The sequence below is a fragment of the Pipra filicauda genome, unplaced genomic scaffold, assembly GCF_003945595.2.
Source record: "Pipra filicauda isolate LSUMZ 115617 unplaced genomic scaffold, ASM394559v2 scaffold212_size3012638_pilon, whole genome shotgun sequence".
NCBI lineage: Eukaryota > Metazoa > Chordata > Aves > Passeriformes > Pipridae > Pipra > Pipra filicauda.
The window spans coordinates 2,569,191-2,590,032 of record NW_024104324.1 but is presented as its reverse complement, the minus strand read 5'-3'; the positions used below and the strand labels follow the sequence as shown (position 1 = coordinate 2,590,032).

General features: G+C 45.9%; 1 protein-coding gene across 1 annotated transcript in view; it reads right to left on the bottom strand.

Moving 5' to 3' along the window:
- The window catches only part of CCDC85C (coiled-coil domain containing 85C), a 108,044-nt gene extending 89,109 nt beyond the window's left edge, over positions 1-18,935 (bottom strand). Inside the window, exon 1 of the mRNA XM_027730830.2 lies at positions 17,536-18,935. Coding sequence (XP_027586631.1) covers positions 17,536-18,247 — 712 coding nt within the window. The 5' untranslated portion in view covers positions 18,248-18,935. The remainder of the gene's footprint in view (positions 1-17,535) is intronic.
- Positions 18,936-20,842: the final 1,907 nt, after the last annotated feature.

Genomic DNA, 20,842 nt, shown 5'->3' with positions numbered 1-20,842 from the left:
CTGCCAGGTTTGTTGCAGCGGGCATGCCTGTCCCGGTGGGTCCCGCTCCCACCGACTGGCCACCACCAGCAGAAATCCAATTACGGGCACAATAGTCCCAGCCCGGCGAGGCTCCCGGGCCCCTCGGCACTCCCGCCCTGGCGCCCCCTCCACAATGCCCGCTTTTGTCTCGGCCTCGCTATTGTTTGGGATTCTCTCGCATCCCCGGACACGGGATAAAGAGCCGTGTTTGGAGAGATGTTTATGAATGAGGTCTCAGAGCACAAGGGTGCAGCAACGCCGGGCTTGACCGTGGACAAAAAAGGTCGTGGTTTCTAAAAGCCACGTCGAAGTGAAATCATTAAAGATGTAATACGCACTAGCCAAGAACGAAAATTATGGATAAATGGGGAAAAAAAAGAAGTGAAATCCTAGTCCTTTCAAAGTGAAGGGAAGTTTTGCCACAGAGTTCAGTGCAGTCAGGGTGTCTCCCAAAATTTCTATTATAAATAAAATACCTAGCAGATCCCATTGCTATAAGTCACAGTTTTGAAAAGAGTTTACATTGAATTGATTTCAAAAGGGGGAAAGAAATTATTTTGATTTAATGAGAATGTTTTCTGAATAAAAATATAGCAGATAATGACAGCAAACAGTAAAATATGTGCCAAAGAAACTAGGTGAGAGATATCAGCTAATGAAACTCTAAATCATCCTTCTAATGTCAGAGGATATTCTGATCTTCAGACGGTGTAATGAATATGCTACACTAAATTCATAAAGAGGAAAGACCTACATGTCCTTTAAGACCTGTAGGAATTACAAGGGTCTTCCCAATAGCATACAAAACCAGGTCAGTTCTGCAGTGCAAATGTCTGAGAGCTCAGGCAAAGTTAAGCAAAACTTCTGAGACACCTTCAGCACAACACAGAGTCCTGCTAACAGCCAAACCCCACCTTCCTCACACATCCAGGCCTACCAGGGACAAAACCACCCACAAACCCCATCTGTCACATGGGAAAGTGCCTCTTCGTGAGGCTCTGCTGAGCAGAAGATGATAGTAATATTGTGTAACCTTTCTGGACTTTAAAGAATAGAGGCATACATACAATTGCATTCAATGAAACATCATATGGTAATGAGCAGCAATGGAATAGCCAAGTATAAATCTCCCATTCAGCAGAATGTCACATATATAAATCTATTTACCGAGGATTCCTCTGTAGCTCCTAACATAAAAAATTATCAGGAAAATGCCTTGTGCACGACTAGTAGAGCAGGGATTCAGAAAAGCAGGCAGGTTGTTCTTCACAGGGAGGTACAGATAACCAGTCAACCTGAGAGTTTGTTACAAATGTGATATTAATTGCACTCTGCTAATTTGGTGTGTTTGCTTGTGTGCTTGGAGGGCTGAAGTTGATTTTTTTTTTCTTTTTTAAACTAAGACAAGAACACCAATACACACAGACCACAGTACTAAGCTAAGTCAAGGGGTACAAAGGGTTCACTAAGGCAAAATCCAGAGCCCAAAGTCCACTCAACTGAAGGAACTACAAAGGCTCCTTTGACTTCATAAGCTGTATCGCAGTGCAATTCATAGAGTTAGAATTATTGAATCATTTGCGTTGGAATAGACCCTCAAAGATCATCAAGTCCAACCATTAACCCAGCACTGCCAAGTCCATCACTAAATCATGCCCCTAAGTGCCACATCTACCAGTCTTAAATACCTCTGGGGATGGTGACTCAACCACTTCCCTGGGCAGCCTGTTCCAATGCCTGACAATCCTTTTGGTGAAGAAATTTTTCCTAATATCCAATCTAAACCTCTACTGGTGCAACTTGAGGTCATTTAGTCTGGTCCTATTGCTTGTTACTTAGGAGAAGAGACCAAATTCCACCTTACTCCAACCTCCTTTCAGGTAGTGGTAGAGAGTTATAATGTTCCCTCTCAGCCCCCTTTTCTCCAGGCTAAAAAACCCCAGGTCCTTCAGCTGCTCCTCATCAGACTGAATGGTATTCTGGCCTAGTTTCTGCTCAATGTAAATGTTTTATGTAGGTTAATCCCAGATAAATAACTGTTTTCTTGCATTATCTAGATCTTCCACTACACATTATAGGGTGTATTAGAAAGATTAAGCACTGCACAGTCAACTAAGAGCCTCTCTACAGGATGCTCCTGCCCCAGCTCTGAAAGGATGCCACGTCACACACTGAAATACCCCGTGTATCTGCATGACTTGCCAAAACCTCTTGCTAATCACCTGAAGTTTGCTATTTGTAGCCATGAGCAAACAGCATTTCAGAAAAGCTTTTGTTCTCGTGCTGAAGAGCTAAGGCTAAGCTGCGTTCCAGAAGCAGCCAGATAAGGAAAAAGGTCACATGCCAATATAGCATTTAATATACCAGAATCAGACTAAAAACACAGTACAGTCATATGGAACAGGCAACTGCTTTAATGGCATTTAATTCAGCGAGACAAAGGTCTGAAGTACAGCAACACACTGAACACAATTTCACAAAGGGAAGACATGGACCCACTGGAGCAGGTCCAGAGGAGAGACACAAAAATGATCAGACAGCTGGAACACCTTTCCAAGAGGTAAGGCTGAGATACTTGGGTTTGGTTCAGCCTGGAGAAGGCTCCTAAGAGACCTTATTGCAGCCTTTCAGTACCTAAAGAGGACTTATAAGACAGATGGAGACAAAATTTTTAGTAGCTCCTGTTCCGATACAACAAGGGATAATGATAATAGTTTTAAATTAAAAGAGGGCAGATTTAGATTAGATCTAAGGAAGACATTTTTTACAATGAGGGGGTGAAACACTGGCACAGGTTGCCCAGAGAGGTGGTGGATGCCCCACTCCTGGAAACATTCAAGGTCAGCTTGGATGGAGCTTTGAGCAACATGATCTGGTAGAAGCTCATTGCAGGGGGTTTGGACTAGATGACCTCTAAAGGTCCCTTCCAACTCAGACTATTCTATGATTCTAAGATCTGACACCAGAAATGCTGCTAATTCTAACAACCACATCATGAAGATCACCACCTCCACACCTAGAGCTTTATGCTCTTTGTTGGGATCCTCAGTGGTCTTTCAGTCCTTGAAAAAGCACTGAGATTTGGAAGCAGTTTTTCAGGTCAGGAATGTGAAAGCAGTATGTGAAATGTCTGCTTGTGTATGCTTATCCTACAGCTAAAGAGGGACTTCTCCCTCTAGAACTGTCTTTTCAGCAGTTGCCACCAAACACTGAATTCACACACAAAATATTTACAAAATTTATCTACGATCCACACGATGCTCACGTTGCAGAACGTCCTACTACATAAATCTGTACAAATAATGCAGACATTCTGGGATGAACATCTGAAGAAGCTGCTAGAGAAAAATCTGTGTATGCCCATTGCAGGGCCTAATCCCACCTACTTTGCAAGGCGTTTTTCACAGGCATCACTCTCACTGCCCTTTGACATGGGCAATTATCTGCTCCCAATCCTGCTGACCTCACATTCCTTACCCACCTGCAACTCCCATGTAAAGATAACAGAAGTTTGCATTCACTCCAGCTAAGTCTCTTTGTTCTGGGCAAGGAAACGATATTCATAATGCCCAAACTGATTTCATTCCAGTAGAGGATTAGTTTCGATCTCTGTTGCTGTAGAACAAAAAGGCGAGCAAGAAATTATCATCAAATAATTACAATGCTTTATGCTTTACAAAGGACACCCAGAGGTTTGCAAAAAAAACAACCCTTTTGCTGGAATGAATCTGCAGTAAATTTCTGGGCATGCCTCAGATACACTTAGGAAGCCTACCAAGTCCTGCAGATAAGGTCCAGGACTGAAGGTCGGCACATGAAAGCTCTGCTGCCTGCTCTTTGCACACTTAGGCTAGTCAACATCTAAACTATAAAAAAGGGGAATAATGCTACTTCTCAGACTTATAAATATGCTATGAGGCCAAACTCATTAGCGTTTACAAAGCACTCCTAGACTCCTTGTCTGGAAGGAGTTATACAACCATAAAGTATTATTCATGCTGTTCTAAGGCAGAAAAGTACGTATTACTGCAAATCCAGCAGTAGCTTTTCATGCACCATTAAGGTTTACTACACTGTCTTAATCTAATCATAAGCACTTCAGAACCCAGATCTGTCATTCGAAACATACAGATCAGAATTCATCACTGAATAACCAACTGGGTCAACAACAGACAGCACAGGACACACGTGCCCTTTTTTTCCCCTCATACATCCCACACAACTACAACTGAACCATTTAATTTGCATCTTCAAAACTCTATCATTATTGGTTTTCCTGCCATATTGCATTATGTCTACTCAGGATTTTAGCAGGTTCAAAACTCAGATTCTAGATCTGTTTGCACATTTTTAAAAAGCTGATATGGGAAGGAGTGCAAAGTTCAGGTCTACACCTCTTCCAGCATTTATCGAGGAAACTGGTTCCTTCAGGCAACTTTTTCTGCCCATTATTATTCTGAGATCTCCTTCGCTTGTAATTTTGAAAATGTATTCATAACTAGTGGTAGACTTCCTTTTCACTTGCTGATCAAAACACAATCTTTATAGCTCCAGGCACCATCATCAATGCTGAGCTGGAAGGAGTTCAATCCAGTTCAACAAAATCAGCTGTTAAAAATAAGATCTAGTTCTCAAACCACATCTCTGGACTGATTTACTCCTCCATCTCCTGTTTCAGGCTGCTGCTGTATCCCTTTGCAGTGGTCTCCAACTCCATCTTGAGCTAGGCAGGCATCTCTTGCTGCCCACTCCTCACACACTGTGAAAACATGTTCCCCCCCAGCTCAGCACAAGGGCTGCATGGGAGCTTCCTCTCAGCTTGACAGAAGTTTTTCCCCCAACTACACTCTTGCTCTCTACCCTCCTGCAGCAGCCTCAGGATGTAAGCACCTCCATGGCTCCCCATGGCAGGTCACACGCTCCATGCTGCCCAGCTCTACAGATGTCATTTTTAGCAGAAGAACTCTGTCCCTTTTGTTTGACACAGTTTTGGTTTAGATCCAGATATGAAATCTCACCTTTAAGAAAAGGTCAAATTCAAATATCACCATCCTTGCACATAAAAGAGTCAGGGAGTTTCACTATTTAAACAACAGGTTTTTTTACAGGGGCAGTTCCAAGCCTTTCTCAAAAATATTGTGCTTGCTTCCCTTTGAACTGCCAAATAAAAAAAAATCAAAAAATGAGAGTCCTGTAATTTTTATCCAAATAAGGCAGAATGAAGGACAGGACAAATGATCTTCCATCAGAAACCTACTCTGTCCAGCCTGGCCAAGATATTGTAGCAGGCTGAAAGGAAAAACAGAGGCCTCTCCAACAACTGCATCAATTGCTGTTTCCATGATCCATTCCTCATCTTACAGGTCTCTGAGCAGACTTGTCTCCACAGCTGTGTGATCGGAAAACTTGTTGGACCTATGCTGTTACAGACAGAGGGCATTTACAGCTCTGGACTGACACTTTGTCAAGAACACAGCCCCATGGCCAAGAAAATTAGCTAGTCACCTCAGCCAGTTCCAAGAGCAGTCTGAATCACTCTCAGAATACTTAATACTCTGAAAATGCTAAGCACCTGTCCTTTGAACAGAAGATGCCCTTCAGGTATCCCAGGTGGATCCTCAAAGACAAAGATGCTCTGGACCACTTGCCATTGTGCAAGCCCTTGATCTGCTGCTACAGACCCAGAGCAGGATGTGACCTGCACGTGCCACCTCTACCCACACTCCTGCCCTCAGCTCTCATTTGCATTAGGGAGAAGATGCTGTTGAGTTACAAAATGCTACTTTACTTCTAGGGAAATAAAAAAATAACAACAAAGCACACAGAAGTGGATAAATACATAGCTTTACATTTGAGCACAGATTAAATGACACCAATGTTTAGAGGGTTGTGTTTTTAAAAGAACAAATTTCCAGAGGAACTTAATTGTGTTCCTAGGGTTAAAGAAAGGATTTGTGTGGTCCAGTTTCTCTTCCTTACTATGCTGTGAGTGATGGATGTGACTGAATACAACAATCCACTTAACCCCATAGGATCTACACTCATCATTTAAAGTAATTTGGCAGCACTCATTTGGGGTGATCCTTTCTCTTCCCCTTTCTGCTGTTTAGCTTTACACAGAAAAAATATTTAGTGTATAAGGCAAATAACAACCAGGAATATAATTAGTCCTTTCAGACTGAGATGTTGTTTAATTTAACTAATTGAAAAGAGAGAAAGCGAAAGCTCACACTGCGTGGCTAGTGGCGAAGTCATAAAATGTCACTTTTCTGAGGTTCTTACTCCAGTAATTATCTTTTAGACAAAGAACAGTGACTCATAAATCTGCTTTTTCATAAAAATTCTACACAAATTCTACACAAAAAAGTCAGCAATAAAAAAGCCCCCCTTCCCTTTTTTTTCTTGGTCAACTTGAGGCTGAAACAAGGTCTTTATGAGCTGTGGGAGTGGAAAGTCATTAGGGCTTCAATTCCAAATGAAAATTAAGGCTTTTAACTTCCCATACTACTCATACTGACAACCTTTCATACATAATTGCCTAGAAAGAGTTACTGCAGTCTTGTCACCCTCCTAAAGCATCAGTGATACGCTGACAAAAGATCCTCCCTACCAATTCCACCACACAAATGGAAATAAAAGCCCCTGTGGTTAAGAAACTCTGGGTTCACACCCAAGAGTGACTCCAATGACTTTTCAGTCAGGGTTCGTTAGGAGTTACCAAATTATTGGCATCAGAAATAGAGCAATCAAGGGATCAGGTAAGAATTTAATTGGAATAGGGAAGGGTATCTTCAGCAATTATGGCAAGGACACCACTGCTTTGCAGTGACATGGGGAGCAACATGACAAGAAGGACCCCTCAGCTTCACAGCTGTGATTCTTCACCTCAGCCAAAACTGCACTAGGCTGACAGAGAAACAGCATTTTAAATACACATATATAATATGATATTCAACTGGGCAACATAGATGGGATGAGCTGAAATAACAACAAATGCTGTGCCCAGTCTCTGAAAGATATCGATGTAACCTGTTGCTGTGACAGCAGTATCTTTCTTACACTTTTCTGTGTCTGTAGAGAGGCAAACACTGCTCTTTATCTAATTTTGCTCTTTGTCTTCTCATTTGGGGGAATTATTATTTGACAAGTTTCTGTTTCTTACAGTTGGCTAGAGACAGTTCATGCTTCATCATCCCATGGTCCCAAGAAGTAGATACAATACAGGGAGAAGCAACCCAACATGTAAAGTGCCTTTATCCCAGTAAAGCTGAAACAGGATTTGAAGCAACTCCAAAACGGGGAATTAGAAATGTGCAGAGTTACTATAAAGGTTTCTCTTTCCTTGCTAGTTCAGTATAATTCAAAACCTGTGTTGCTTGTTATCATTGGTATCATAGCAATGGTGAGAGGCCTCATTTGAGGTAAGGGTCTAATTCTGTTGAGCATTGTATGAGCATGTTATAAATGACCCAATGAACCACAAGAAACTTGGAGAAGACAAAGGAAATATGTTATCCTGGTTGTATAAAAAGAGAACCACAGATTACATAATTTAGCTAAGATTACAGCAGAAATCCATGTAACAAAGAGAAAGCACTCCAAATCTGAGTCCCAGTTCAGTGCTCTCATCTGCAGAACTATCCATCCTTTTGTTTTTTTAAAGATTACACCTAAAACAATACAGCCCTAACTGACGTAATAAAAAGAGGACTGCATTTTATTACAAGAGGCCAGGAGACAAGCATGGGAGACTTCCAAATAAACTGCTCAGAATCCAGAAGCAAACAGCTACACCAAAAACTCAAAAAGAACAACTTTCAGAAGACAGTTGAATACAGTCACACACGTGCTGCTACATCCACATGGCCTGGAGGACTGAGCTGCAGACATCATTATTGTTCCTGAGGTGGAAATTGCAGCCACTCCAGAAGAGGAGATCTCCACAAATAAGGCATATATTATTGTGTTTCAGGACATCAAGGAGGAATAAACACATAGGCTTTAAAAATTGATCCCTATCTTTTAAAAGGTGCTAAGAGGATGAAAAAAGAAAACACTGTAAATGCTATCAGAATTGGAAGACAGAAAAGCTGCTACACTGACTGAAATACTCAACTGGTTTGTAGCCTCACAAATAAACATCACAAAGAAACGAATGAATAATTGAAATAAAGCAAGGGAGTACATAGGTACTTGTAACAGCAAAGGACAGGTGTATCAGCAGCCTGACCGGGACTGAACAAGTGACTCATTCCCATGCTGGGTTTCAGCTGCAGTCAGGAAAATGGACAAGGGAACATTTTATCAGAGTTTTTCACAATATGCCATCCCTGAGCAATGCACGAGCCACTGGTGTAGATCATATAACCTATAACTATGTATCACATTCAACAGCAAACAAGCTTTTAACTCAGTGGAAAGGGATTAAAAGCTACACAGATCCAAAGCATAGATCAAAGTTATATTCAGCTGCTGGGAAATAGATAAATATGAGACCGAAAATCCCAATAAGGGAGATAAGAAAAGAAAACCAGGAAGACAAAAGAATATTGTGCATCACAATAGTTAAGACTTCCTTTGTTAGGAACTGGAAAAGATTCAGCATCAACCAAAATTAGTTATTTTTTAGTACTGATTCTCTGCTAGCATCTGACAATGTTACTCTGCCATAAAACAGTGGACTTTTATGTAGGTTGTCCTGGAACCTTTTCTATTAGATCCTACTAATAAGAAAAACAGGGTGGGGGGTAAATTGCTGCATGTATATAACCAGTGGTAGTCCTCTGGCAACACAAAAATCAAGCAGACTATTACTGAAACAGGCCAGATTATGTCCATTGTTGGAGATTAAAGACACCATGGATCTCCTTTGAAAAAAATACCAAAGTGAGTGTAAAATGTCCGAGTTTTAATCTCATTCAAGTCCAACAGTGTCCCACAGTAACTTCACTGGGCACTGAGATGTACCACACCACTGAACAGTCCACAGGCTGATACAAAGTCACAGCCATCCTTCAAGGAGCACAGTGTCACAGGATTGGCATTTATAGGACAAGGCATTATCAATAAGTGTCATATAGTGAATGAAATGTACTTTAGCAAGGAAAAAACTGCAGATGAAAGATGGATGCCAACACTCCAGAGACTGCTTAGTGCTTAACCAAGAGTCAGAAACCAGGAATCTTGCATCTGTGATATGCAGCGACCTGTCTTCAGATGATTCAGGAGGGAAGATGAGGGGAAGGACAAACATTTTTTAAATCTAGTCAACCCCACCAGATCAGAGACTGACAGTAAGCCTCCTCCTGCATTGGTTTCCATAGAAATATTAAGCTTTGGGGACTGGAAATGCTGTAAGGCTTACTTCTTCTTTTCTAAAACAATGGTTTGGTTTTACTGCTCTACTTTCCTCTCCACAGGTCTTCCGCAGCATAGGGACAGACAGGCACCTGCTCTGCAGCTCTCCCTGCCACATCAGAGCAGGGCCCTCAGCACCACAGGGTCTTGTTCCAGTGTCCTGGGAAGGCAGGGGTGGGTAAGACACGGCTACCAAACCCCCAGGCATAGGCAGCCCTGGAGCATGTTACTGCCCTGGAGATGGTTTGAAACAGCAGCAAAGTATCTCCTCTTGCTTTCTAGACTGAGCCCTGCTCCACCCATTTGCTCCACACACTTCATCTTCCATCTCCCACAGGCATTCAAATGCCACTGACCTTCTTGCACATGAATGAAATCCCAGCAGGAGAGGAGTTTGGGGATGAAATGGTGGGAAAAGCAGCAGCATGCGGTCCTGAGTGTCACTGCACAGAGCCGGGGGATGGAGCAAAGTCTGAAGGGCTTTTCAGAGCACTCCAGCATTGATTGAACTAATTCTGCCAGAGAGCCAGGGTTGACACAACCACAGAAGACAGCTAGCGTGTCACCCCTGCAACTGCAGTTCACAGCTGGCCAAAGCCCTGATGCCATAAGCCCGACACTCACCGAGACGGTGCTCCCTCTACTACAGACAGCCGTCCCACCACAGCCACCCCAGGCAAACAGGAGACATCCCATCCTACAAGGCTGTAGGAGATCCCAAGCAGATGATAACTCATGTGAGGTTTAGGATTGCTTCAATCTCACTGCAAGATCCGTGAAGTCTCAAATCCAATCAAAACTAACATGTAATCTACTTCAAAGGAGTATCTGTCACAAAGACCCTTTACAGGAGAGCCTCTGAGCAAGGTGAACACTTGGCACCACAACCACTGCTTGGAGATGTAAGTCAGTACAAGCAATGAGCTTCCTGAAAGAGGCAAATAGCAAGGCAAGAATCAAATCTAAGGGAAGGAAGAGTATATATATGTGTATGCACAGGGGCTAAAGTAACCCGGCATAAATGGTCTCGGTCCAGACATGAGTCACTAGAAAAGTGTTCAAAATAACCTGTACAGCAGCCCTCAATTGCCATGGTGATAAATGTTTCCTAATGCCTAAAAGCAGCTAAGTCCTGAACTCCATGCACCTCATTCACTAACAAAAGCACTCATTATATTGAGAAAAAAAAAATCACAAACGAATTGTGGCCATTTTAAGACCTCCTCAGATCAAGGGCTGATTTACACACTCTGGTTTCAATGGGGAGTACTGTGCTCACATCACCGCTAATTCAGAAGATGGAGCTGGCTTGCTTTTTGCTTCACAATTCAGTAGGCAAGGGGAAGATAGATTCTCTGAGACAGTGTTACTTTTTCTGCCAGGAGTTATCTATTTGCAGAAGTGGGTCAACTTTCTCTTGGTGGACATGTTCGTGTGCGAGTGCCTAGCAGCACTGCCTGCGCGGTTCTGCCCGCTCCGCGTGCGGAGGAACCTCTGCACATAACTATTTATGGCAGCCAAGTGTTTCATGAATTGCAGCAAGTTAACCACAAGGGGATGATGACATTTGGCGACAGGGCAGGATGAATTCTGGCTGGCAGACAAAAAGTCAGGTTAAAAATACAGAATGCAGAAGCAAACCCAGCCAGTTGCAGCTAATTCGCAGGAAAACTGGATGTGCAGTCCCCAAACCTTCCCTGTTCCAGGCGAGCAATGTCATGTGTTTTGCAGTGGGATGCATTAAGACCTAGGTGTGAGCATGGAAAGAACTTCAGCCTTCCAGGATCAAGCATTTTAACTGTATTTTAAATGGGCTTAGATTTTTTTCATTTGCCTCACTCCACACCTGATATATACCAGAAATTTTTGCCACTTTATGCACCTCACCTCCATCTCACCTACCAGTGAGATCAGCCACTGTCCATCCTGCTGCTCCCAGAGCATCTCCAAAAGGCAGCCCCAGTAGAGAAGGATGCCACAAGGGCAGCCTGAGGGAACAACATCAGCAGACCTTGCCATGGATATGTCTGTGTCAGATGCAAGCAAGTCCACAGCTATGCTGGAGCAGATAAAAAGCCCAGTGCCTCCCAGGGTGGGCCTCCAGTATCACTCAGGTTGCATGGATGTGGTCAGCCTTGTCTCCACAAAAGCATTAATCCTTCAGCTTTCAGAGGCAATGCTTCTGTTAGTGTTGGTATTTGTGCACCTCATCTCCGCACGTACATCGAGTGTAACACCTGCCAGGGCTGCATTTTGGGTTGCCATGCCTGCCACTTAATTAGATCACCATTTAATTCGATCCTCAGCTTTATTTGATGAAATGCCTCCAGAGGACCAAATCATTTACATGTAACCAACACAGTTTACTTCCCTTATTTTGATTGCTCTTGACAAGAGTAAATGGATAATTCTATCACAGGCCCATAGAAAATTGTCTTTTAATCAATACAAGTTTTTTCCTTCAACAGGAGAGCTGAGAACAAGATATCTCTATAGAAAATTGAAAGAGGAAAACAAAATTAGAACACACTACCATGGAGAATATATTTCCAGATATGGCCCAAATTTAGTTTAAGCATCCTGAGCCTTGTTTTCAGGGACATCAGTTACGCTGAAGTTTTAGAGCCAAGCAGGCTGGCACACAGGCAGTGCCCTAACAAGAAGGCAGGAGCAGGCAATGACAAAATTGCCTCATACAAAGCTCTGTACAGAAGCCCTTTGAATTAGTGGCCAATGACCACTGGCTACAAGAAACTCAAGCTGTACCCTTCATGTTTGAGACCTCAGCATTGATAAGTCGATTAGCAGAATTCATTGAACTTACAGCAGAGATGGAAACAGTTGTTTCTACAGAGGTCTTACATCTATCTAGTGTACCATCCCAGGGCAGATTTCCTGGCTTAATCACAAGGAATCTGTATGTAACAGCCTACAGCACCAAAAATAACAACAGGTTAAATACGGTAGTATTAAAAAAAGAAACTAAAGCAATGTTCTTGATATAAGAAAGATAATAACTGGTCAAGTAGACAAACACCTGCTTCAGTTTGGCAGGAGCCACTGAGTTCTGAGAGGCCTCCTGACAGAGAACAGGACTTTCTCTGACTCGGGCTGCTGTGCCCACACAGTGTGAGGACTGTAAGGGAATGACATCTGAGTGCTGCTGAGAAAGGTGCTTTCCTCTCCTTCCCCAGAGCTAGCACAGCTGTAGTGGAAGAGTGAGCAATGGTCACCATAACACCTGTAATAGGACTAATCTCATCTGACTTTAGATGGTTGCATATGAACGAGCTGGCCAGGCTTCCTTCAGAGCATCAGAGAGAAAGAGCACAACCAGCATGCAATTCTTCTCTCTTTAAAGCAGACATAGTTGACATAAATCATGACACCAAAGTGCCTTTCTCCACATGGCCGATAAAGGAAGCCCAAGGGAATACAGATGTTAAAATCTATATTGGAGATATTTCACCCTTTGCTTCTGCCCCTGCATCTTCTCATCTCAAAGGCCTCATTAATACATCATAGTAAATAATATGTATATTGATTCTTAATACACTAATAAAAACAAAGTATTTTGGTTGAAAGGGTGTGAGAAGAAGAGGAGAAACAAGTACAGGGTAGCTGCATGACCAATCAATACCAACCCACAGGGGGGAACAGTCATTTCTCTTTGCCACCATTTTAACTGCAATATATCGTACCCTCTAGGTAAATATGTGGACATTTACAAGTGGGAATCAATAGAAATAGAGATCTTCCCATCTCCTCACGCAGAGAGACCGTTCTTCTTCCACTGGAGAAGACAGCAGCAAGAGGCTATAGATTAATGTCTTTACTACTACAGGCTCTCTGCTTGTACCCCCAGATTCCTTCCAGGCTTCTCTGACTACTTTTTAAGTGTTGATGTTTTTAATAATTTATAAAAACAAAACAAAACAATGAACAAAAAAGCTCATTAAAAAAAGAGCATTAACATTTCATCTAACTGGAATAAAGTCAGATACACTGAAAACCACCCAGTCCATTTTGGGAACCCAGAGCAAGGAGTTTCAGAAGATCTAATGACAAAATTCAGCTGAAATATAAAATATAAAACTAAAGCCTGAAAGTTTTGCCTGCGTGCACAGGATTTTCTCCCAGGCACATCACTAGTTAGCCAGTCTGTATGCCTCCAGGCTTGCAGATGGATAAACAGTTGTCCCAGTCAGATCTAGATAAGGCTAAAACCAGTAGAAGCCCTTGCCCTCGCCTCAGGGAGCTTTGAGTCACTCCTCCCAATGTTCCCATATACCTCACTATCCAGAGACATATCCTATGGTACCTGAGGTCTTTCTTCTTCCCCCAAGTCATGTTAATATCACCCAATGCTTTTTTTTTTATATTATTCTTTTTTTTAAAACCTAATTCTGTCAGGAACCAGGCAGTCCCTTCAGTATGGCTGTCTAAAGCTGGATGGGCAGAAAGACTGTGCATGCACACAGACTCTTACCATGCTTATAAAAGAAAGCCAAAGCACTCACAAGTACACACAGTGACTGTCCCTCAATTTTTGTCCTAGATCTGTGGGTTGGTTTAGGAGAACTGTGTCATATCAATACACATGCAGCTGGCCAGTTCCATCACACAGCTTGGAGATGCCCCTGTCCCACAGCCCAGGTCCCAGCACATATAGAGAATGGACATACTACTTACTTTCAGACCAAGCAGACTTCCTCTTGGCTCTCAGCAGAATATCCAGAGCTGCACAAGATTACACGTGTCATCTAATATTAGCCATTTTCACACTATGTTATACTTATTATCTTATCTTCCATGAGTGAATAACTAATCATTAGCTTCCAAAATTCAATTTATAAAAGTAAACAGACTTCAGAAAAATGAAGCAAAGGTGGATCACCAATTGGGTTGGTTTTGCTTTTTACACTTATGCCATTTATACTGAATTTACCTTACAAATCTAGAGTTCATCACCTCACACTGAGGTGGGTCACTGGGTCCAATAAATCAACCCCTGGTTTAACAACTCACTTCCAAAGGACTGCTGAACAGAAAATGAGAAACATTCAACCCACCTTTGCTTGCTAAGATTTCACTAAAAAGCAACCTCCCTAGAAGTGTTGTAACAGCCTCTATACTCCTGCCTCCTCCAGAAAAGCACTAACAAGTGAAGCTCGGTGGATACTACTAGCAGGGGCAGCACAGTTCTGGACTTTCCAGCTTTCAATTTTGGGACTTTCCAGCTTTTCCATAAGCAAAAGTGCTCTAGCAAGCAGCTCACGAGTAGCAACCTTGCTCTCACCAGCTGTCCAAGGCTCCTACCGTGTTCTTACTACAGATGCTGAATTCTTCCCTGTGTCCCTTTCCGATCCACCTCCTGTCCCTAAGAAAATACACAGGGTTGTTTATTTTGGTGTTAGCTGAGCTGGCCAGGCAGTGTCTGTTTTACCCACCAGTTAGTTCTCCAGCGCTTTAAAGGCATGAGACAATAACAAAACAGACCCAAGTTTACAACCTAAAAATGAAAGTCCATTTTTCCTCTGACTTCCTTCGGTTTTATGCCTGAAGAAAAAAAAATCACCACGAAAAGAGTACAAAAAGGCTGAGATCTAGGTTGCACACACAGATGGCAGGGACAGGACCAGGAGACACGGTAGGATGCTCACTGTGGGGCTGCTCCGTGACAGCTCCACCACCCACCTGACGCATCGAGGTTGTTTTCCACGTTCACTTGCTCCTGCCCTGCTCCTCCACATTGTCATAGGCCTAACGAAATTGTTGCTTGGGCCCAGGCAAGCAACCTTCCCAGACTACTTGCTGTCAGTCAAAAAAGGGGCCTGATAAGCCCTACATTTGCATATGTATTGAGAGGCACTTCCAAAGGCACAGCCAGGGAAATGGCCTTGCTGAATACCGATGCTATCTGAGAATGACAACTATTCAAGTCATTTTACAGCTTCACTACCTAAGTGGAGAGATCAGGCTTGTCTGCATCTTTACAAGGATTATTAGCTTTAAAAGTGCTGATCATATCCGTTGCACCCTGAGAAATGAAGCTGCACAGGTTCGAAGGAAAGAGTTTCAGTACTTCGCACAGAAACCACCTTCCACAGGCACCCCAGAATCAGGAGTCACTAAAACCTAAGATCACGCCTGAAATGCTCGAGCCCATATTCCTCCTTCCGATACAGGAGATGAGAAGGGATGTAAAGGCAGGTACGGAAACATGCACGTGCAGATGCTCTGACATCCCTCCCTACACTTACCCTACATAGGGTAGGTCATGAGACTCAGCTCTCAGTCCCCTCCAAATGATACTGCTGGGCACAGTCCCACATACAGTGTTTGAGAAGGGCAGTGAGGACCGAGCTCTGCAAGCAGAGACTTTCCTCTTTGTGCAGACAGGGATGACTTTGAATCCCAGGTGAAGCATCCCACAGTGCCTCACCCCGGGTTTAAGGGACAGCTCTGAGGCTGTGGCGATGCCTTATGTACTCCAGAGCCCCGGGTTAACAGATTAATTCAACTAGCTTTGTCCCAGTAAGTTATCAATACCTAAAAGGGACATGGTTTAAGGTTCACAAACCAGAACTGTGAAGCCCTTCTGTCCCAAAACAGTAATAACACATTCAATAACTGCCATGTGCTCTCCACATTGTCTTTGTGGAGAGCAATGCTTTAGGAAAATAAAATCGAGTCACGTCAGAAGCAGAAGCTATCTGTAGATTTACAAACCAGATACTTCTGATTTATACAGCACTAGAAGAGAGAGATTAAAAAAATTCCACACCAAACATTTAAAGATGCTTGCTGTACCGTGCACCATCTGGTGACTGGATCATCCCTGAAACCAGCAATCCCTGACTACTGCGTGAGGTGGCCAGAATGTCTCCAGCTATGAGTTGAGACACAGCTGCAGCAACAGGACCACAAACAGCAAATTCGTGGATGAACACAGTACCTGTGAGCTGAGCTGATCAAACCTGCATGCTCTCAGATCTCTTGGGACATAAAGACTTGCCATAAATCAAAAAAAAAAAAAAAAAGGGACCACCAAAAGCTCTGGGAGCTGAAAGCATGGTTATCTGGTAAACACATCCACTGCTGACATCAATCAAAGCCAAACTCTGGGGCTTCATTCCACTCCCCGTGCTTGGAGGAGGGAAGAGGGCACCCCAATCAGAAAATAGTCCTCTGTGGTTGGACAAGAGGTTTAAGAACATTAAAAAAAGTCTTATATACAAGAATTTATTAGATTGGTGCCTGGATTGATTCCTATTGAACCCTCTTGGATAAATTACTCCTTCTAGAAGTATTTGGTCTTATTGGTTTCAAAAGAGAAAAAAAATCTCCATTTTAAAGACATTTCAATATTATTATTTTAATGCCTGATGACTATTAGACAACAGGAGAAACTTTGTTTGACTATGAACTGCCAGAGGAGGCTTGGCACGATTTCACTGTGGAGCTTGTTTCTAACTTTAATGACGAGCCTCAACAAAATCGTGAGTACAGCGTCCCTTCGAGAGTAACCTCTTCTCTACAAACAAAACTCCTCTTTCTGAAGCGGAGTTGGGGGAAAGCCACAGTTGCACCTCTCTAAAACTGCTAAGCACATCACAGCCAGCCTGCCCTAAGAGCCCGTGGAGCTAACAGGTGATGCTCTGTGGGACAGACCTGCACTTTCATCAGATGCTTCCAAAATCTCATCCCAGGCTCTTTATCGATGTTATCAAACTAGCAAACAAACAAGCCAAACGTAAACCAAAATATTTAAAGGGGGAGAGAGAGGAGGAAGAGTGGGAACACAATCAGTGTTTATTTAACCCTGAAAACTCAGGCTGGTTTTTGTCAAAAAAGAAACGCAAAACAAACAAACAAAACAAAACACCAACCCTGCAGATAAAAGAGGCTCCAACCCTCAACCCAGGACATTGATAACACCAGTCAAGGGGCACCACCACACACACACATCACCCTCACAGGTGCCCCTCCCCGGCCCCCGGGGCTGCCAAAGAGGTCACCAAGGATGAGTAGGGTTGGGAATGGCGAGGACCCCTCTTCTCCGGAGTCCCTCACCCCGCCGCCAAGGGGGACCGGACAGGCAGGGGGAGGGGGCGCCAGGACAGTGGGGTGGGGGGAAGGGGGGCAGGAGCTCACCATTGAGGCCGTTCGGGATGCTCCGGTGGTGAAGGGGCGCGGACAGGTCATCCATAGATCTCCGCATGGCCCCGGCCTTGCTGTCGCCGGCCTTGTGGTGGTGGAGGTGGTGGTGATGGTGGTCGGGGCTGCCCGCACTGCCCGTGCTGGAGGTGCTGCTCCCGTCCCCCACGTCCCTGGTGGCCGAGCCGCCGTTGAGGTTGGTCAGGCTGGCCTGGCTGTCGATGGAGCTCCGCGAGCCGGCCCCGCTCCGCTCCTCGTCCAGCATCAGCACCATCTCCTTCAGCTCCACGTTCTCCCGCAGGAGGGTCTCCTGCCTTGCCTCCAGGTCCTTCAGCTTCTGCTGGTACATGCCCACCTCCTTCCACATTACGCTGGCCGTGTGCCTCCCGAAGCGCTGCCATTCCCTTGACAGCTTCTTGCCTTTTTGCCGGTCGTCGTCCAAGAAGCAGCAGAGCTCCCGTAGCTCCTGGTTGTCGTCCTGCAACTTCTGGTTCACCTCCTTCAGCCCGCGGATCTCGTGCAGGTGAAGCTGCAGCCGACGGTTCACGTCTTTCATCAAGTTGCCGTGTTCCACCATTAAGTTCATCTTTTCATTCTCCACTTTCCTTAGTCTTTTCACCAGCTCCTCCTTGCTCCATCTCAGCATCTCCTCTTCTGAAATTTTGCTCAGGTCTTCTTTAGACCCTTCCAAGGAATTTTTTGCCATCATCTGTGCCTAGACTGCTTTTGCTCTCACTGGATAACAAATGGTTCGGGTTATTCGGATTATTTCGTTCGCCTGATTTCCTGGAACTGAAATTCACTGCAGCATCTCGGGGAAGAAATATTATAGTTCTCCGTTGAGCTTTGGACAAGGAAGAAGAGCAACGCCGGACTGGAAATTCTGCTCCCCCACAGACCCCATAATAATAATAATAATAATAAAAAGAAACCATAAACCAAAGGAGGTGGGGGGGGAGGGAAAAAAAAAGGCGCCCCCCCTGCCCGGGGCCTGGGGGCGACAGGTTATCCGGGAGCCAAACGCTGCCCGCTCCAAGCGAAGCCTCCGCAGGGATCGGTCAACTTACCCCGGGCAAAACAACTACGCGGCGGCCGCCCCCCCGTTCCCGGGCGCTCCGTCCACTTGTCCTCCCGTTCCCCCCCCGCCGCTCCCGCCGCTCCCCGCCGAGGCGGACCGAGCACCGCGCCCCCGCCGCCGCCGCCGCTGCCCCGCTCTGCCGCCGCTCGCCCGCAGCCCCGCCGCGACGTGGGGCCGAGCCCGGCGCGGTGGCGGCCGATGCCGGTGCGGCGCTGCCGAGGAGCGGTGGGGGAACCGGCGCCTTCCCGGAATGGCTCAGCCCTCGGGAGGGAGGGAGGGAGCGAGCGAGGGAGGAGGAGGCGGGCGGCCGCGCCGGGGCTTGGTCCCACCTCCTGCCGGGCAGGGCGGCGCGGCCCTGCCCCAGCCGAGCCGAGCGGTGGGGAAGGAGAGCCGGCTGCTGGCGGCGGAGCGGAGGGAGCCGAGCCTGGCCAAGACGAGCCGAGCCGCGCCACCCCCTTGGCTGCCGGGCTGGGCGCTGGCCGGGCCCGGTGCGCCGCGCCCGCCCCGGCTCGGGTTACCGGAGCCGCGGCCGCCGCAGCCAATGCGGGGCCGCCTGGCGCCTTCGAACGGCAGGTACAAAGGGACGGGGCCGCTCCCTCCGCCCTCCGCCCGCCCCGCCGTGCCCTGCCATGCCCTGCCCGCTCCGGCTCACCGCTGCCCCCCCCACCCCCACCCCGGGGCTTCCACCCTGCTTTTTGCCTTTTTTGTTTGGTTGGTTTTGTCGGGTTTTCCCGGTTTTTTTAGACGAAAGCTACCGGAGAGAACCCCATCCCGGGAAAGGGTGGGGTTGGACAGGCAGGAAAACGCGCCCGCCGGGCGGCCCGGGGAAGCGGCGCCGAAGCGGCCCCGGTCCCGCTCTGTCCAGACGCGGGAGGGACCAGGAGCCGCGGGAGCGGAGCGAGATCTCCCGGAGCATCTCCGCTGCCGCCGCCTCCTGCCCAGGGCTTTGTCACCGGGCCCCGGCCCCGCACCTCCCTGCCCGGCTGCTCGACCGCCCCCTGGGGCGGCCGCCTTTGTCCCCGGGTCCTTCCTGCATCGGCAGGTTGAAGGAGTCGGCTCCAGCATCCCTGCCGCGTCTCTGCTCCCGGGAGCGGCATATTCCTTTAGACCTCAGTGGTGCGGGAGGAAACTGCCCTAAGAAGCAGATAATGCTTATTCCTCGGTAAAATCTGCCCAGATTCTGGTGGTCCTTCTGCCAGGAAGCCAGCATGCCAGCATCCCTTCTGCACACATCGGACAGAACCTAGTAAAGGGTATGAAAAGTTCATAAAGTGAATTTCCTAGGCAACATGTGGGCAGGTTTCCTATATCCTTGCATCACATCCTGTGAGTTTCCGTCTAATGCACTTTTCCTTGGGCTATGCTATCTCTCTGTGGGCTGCTTTTTGGCCAGGATCACATTGTAAAAATTAAAGATGCACCAGGACACAGCATGAGTCCTTAAAAAGCCCCAGGGAATTGCCAGCTTTGTGTTCCTGAGGAACCTGAGTAAATGATTTGGCTCCAGGGTTAATCCAGTGCAACCTCAGGTTTCTGACCGCTGGAAAGCTGGTCAAGACACCCTCTAGCTATAAAGAAACATCAAATCCGATGCCAGAGCGTGGGATGCAGAGCATATGGCCTGTGCACGGAGGGAACGTTGGAACAGAGAGGGATGGAGGATTGCAACTTCTGCCTTTTGGTGTTGTCTTCCTCAGTCTCAGTCGGTAAAGCTGCAGTTTCTTCATGTTTTTCTGCACAAGCCTCTGTTCCTGGATTTCTGAGCCCAGATATACCCTGAGCAAACTAAGATAACTGCCTGTTCCCTACTGAAGCAAAACAGCAGAGCTTCTCTGCTCTGTCATCCCATCTGTAGGCACTGTAGTCCCTTTTCTCCTGAAGAAGCTATTATCCCATTATTATCAAAAGGGTAAGAGGAGCTTAGGACAGAGCACAGAGATTAGTTCACTTCATGTGGAATTTGCAGGTGGTGGATTCTCAGTAACACACTGCACATGAAGATGTGAAGAGGACAGTCCTCCCCTAGCACAAACATGCACCAGGGTAATTCCCTAGAAAGGAGGGAATCACATTGTACAGCCAGTGGTAAGGCCTGCTTGCTTCTTTCAGGGGGAATTGCTCTGAGCAGATAAAGCAGGGGCCACCCAGGACCACAGCTGTGCTCTGACCTGAGTTCCCACCTTAGTGACAACGCTGCAGAAGGTTCAGTCCTGGCCATGGCTGGTC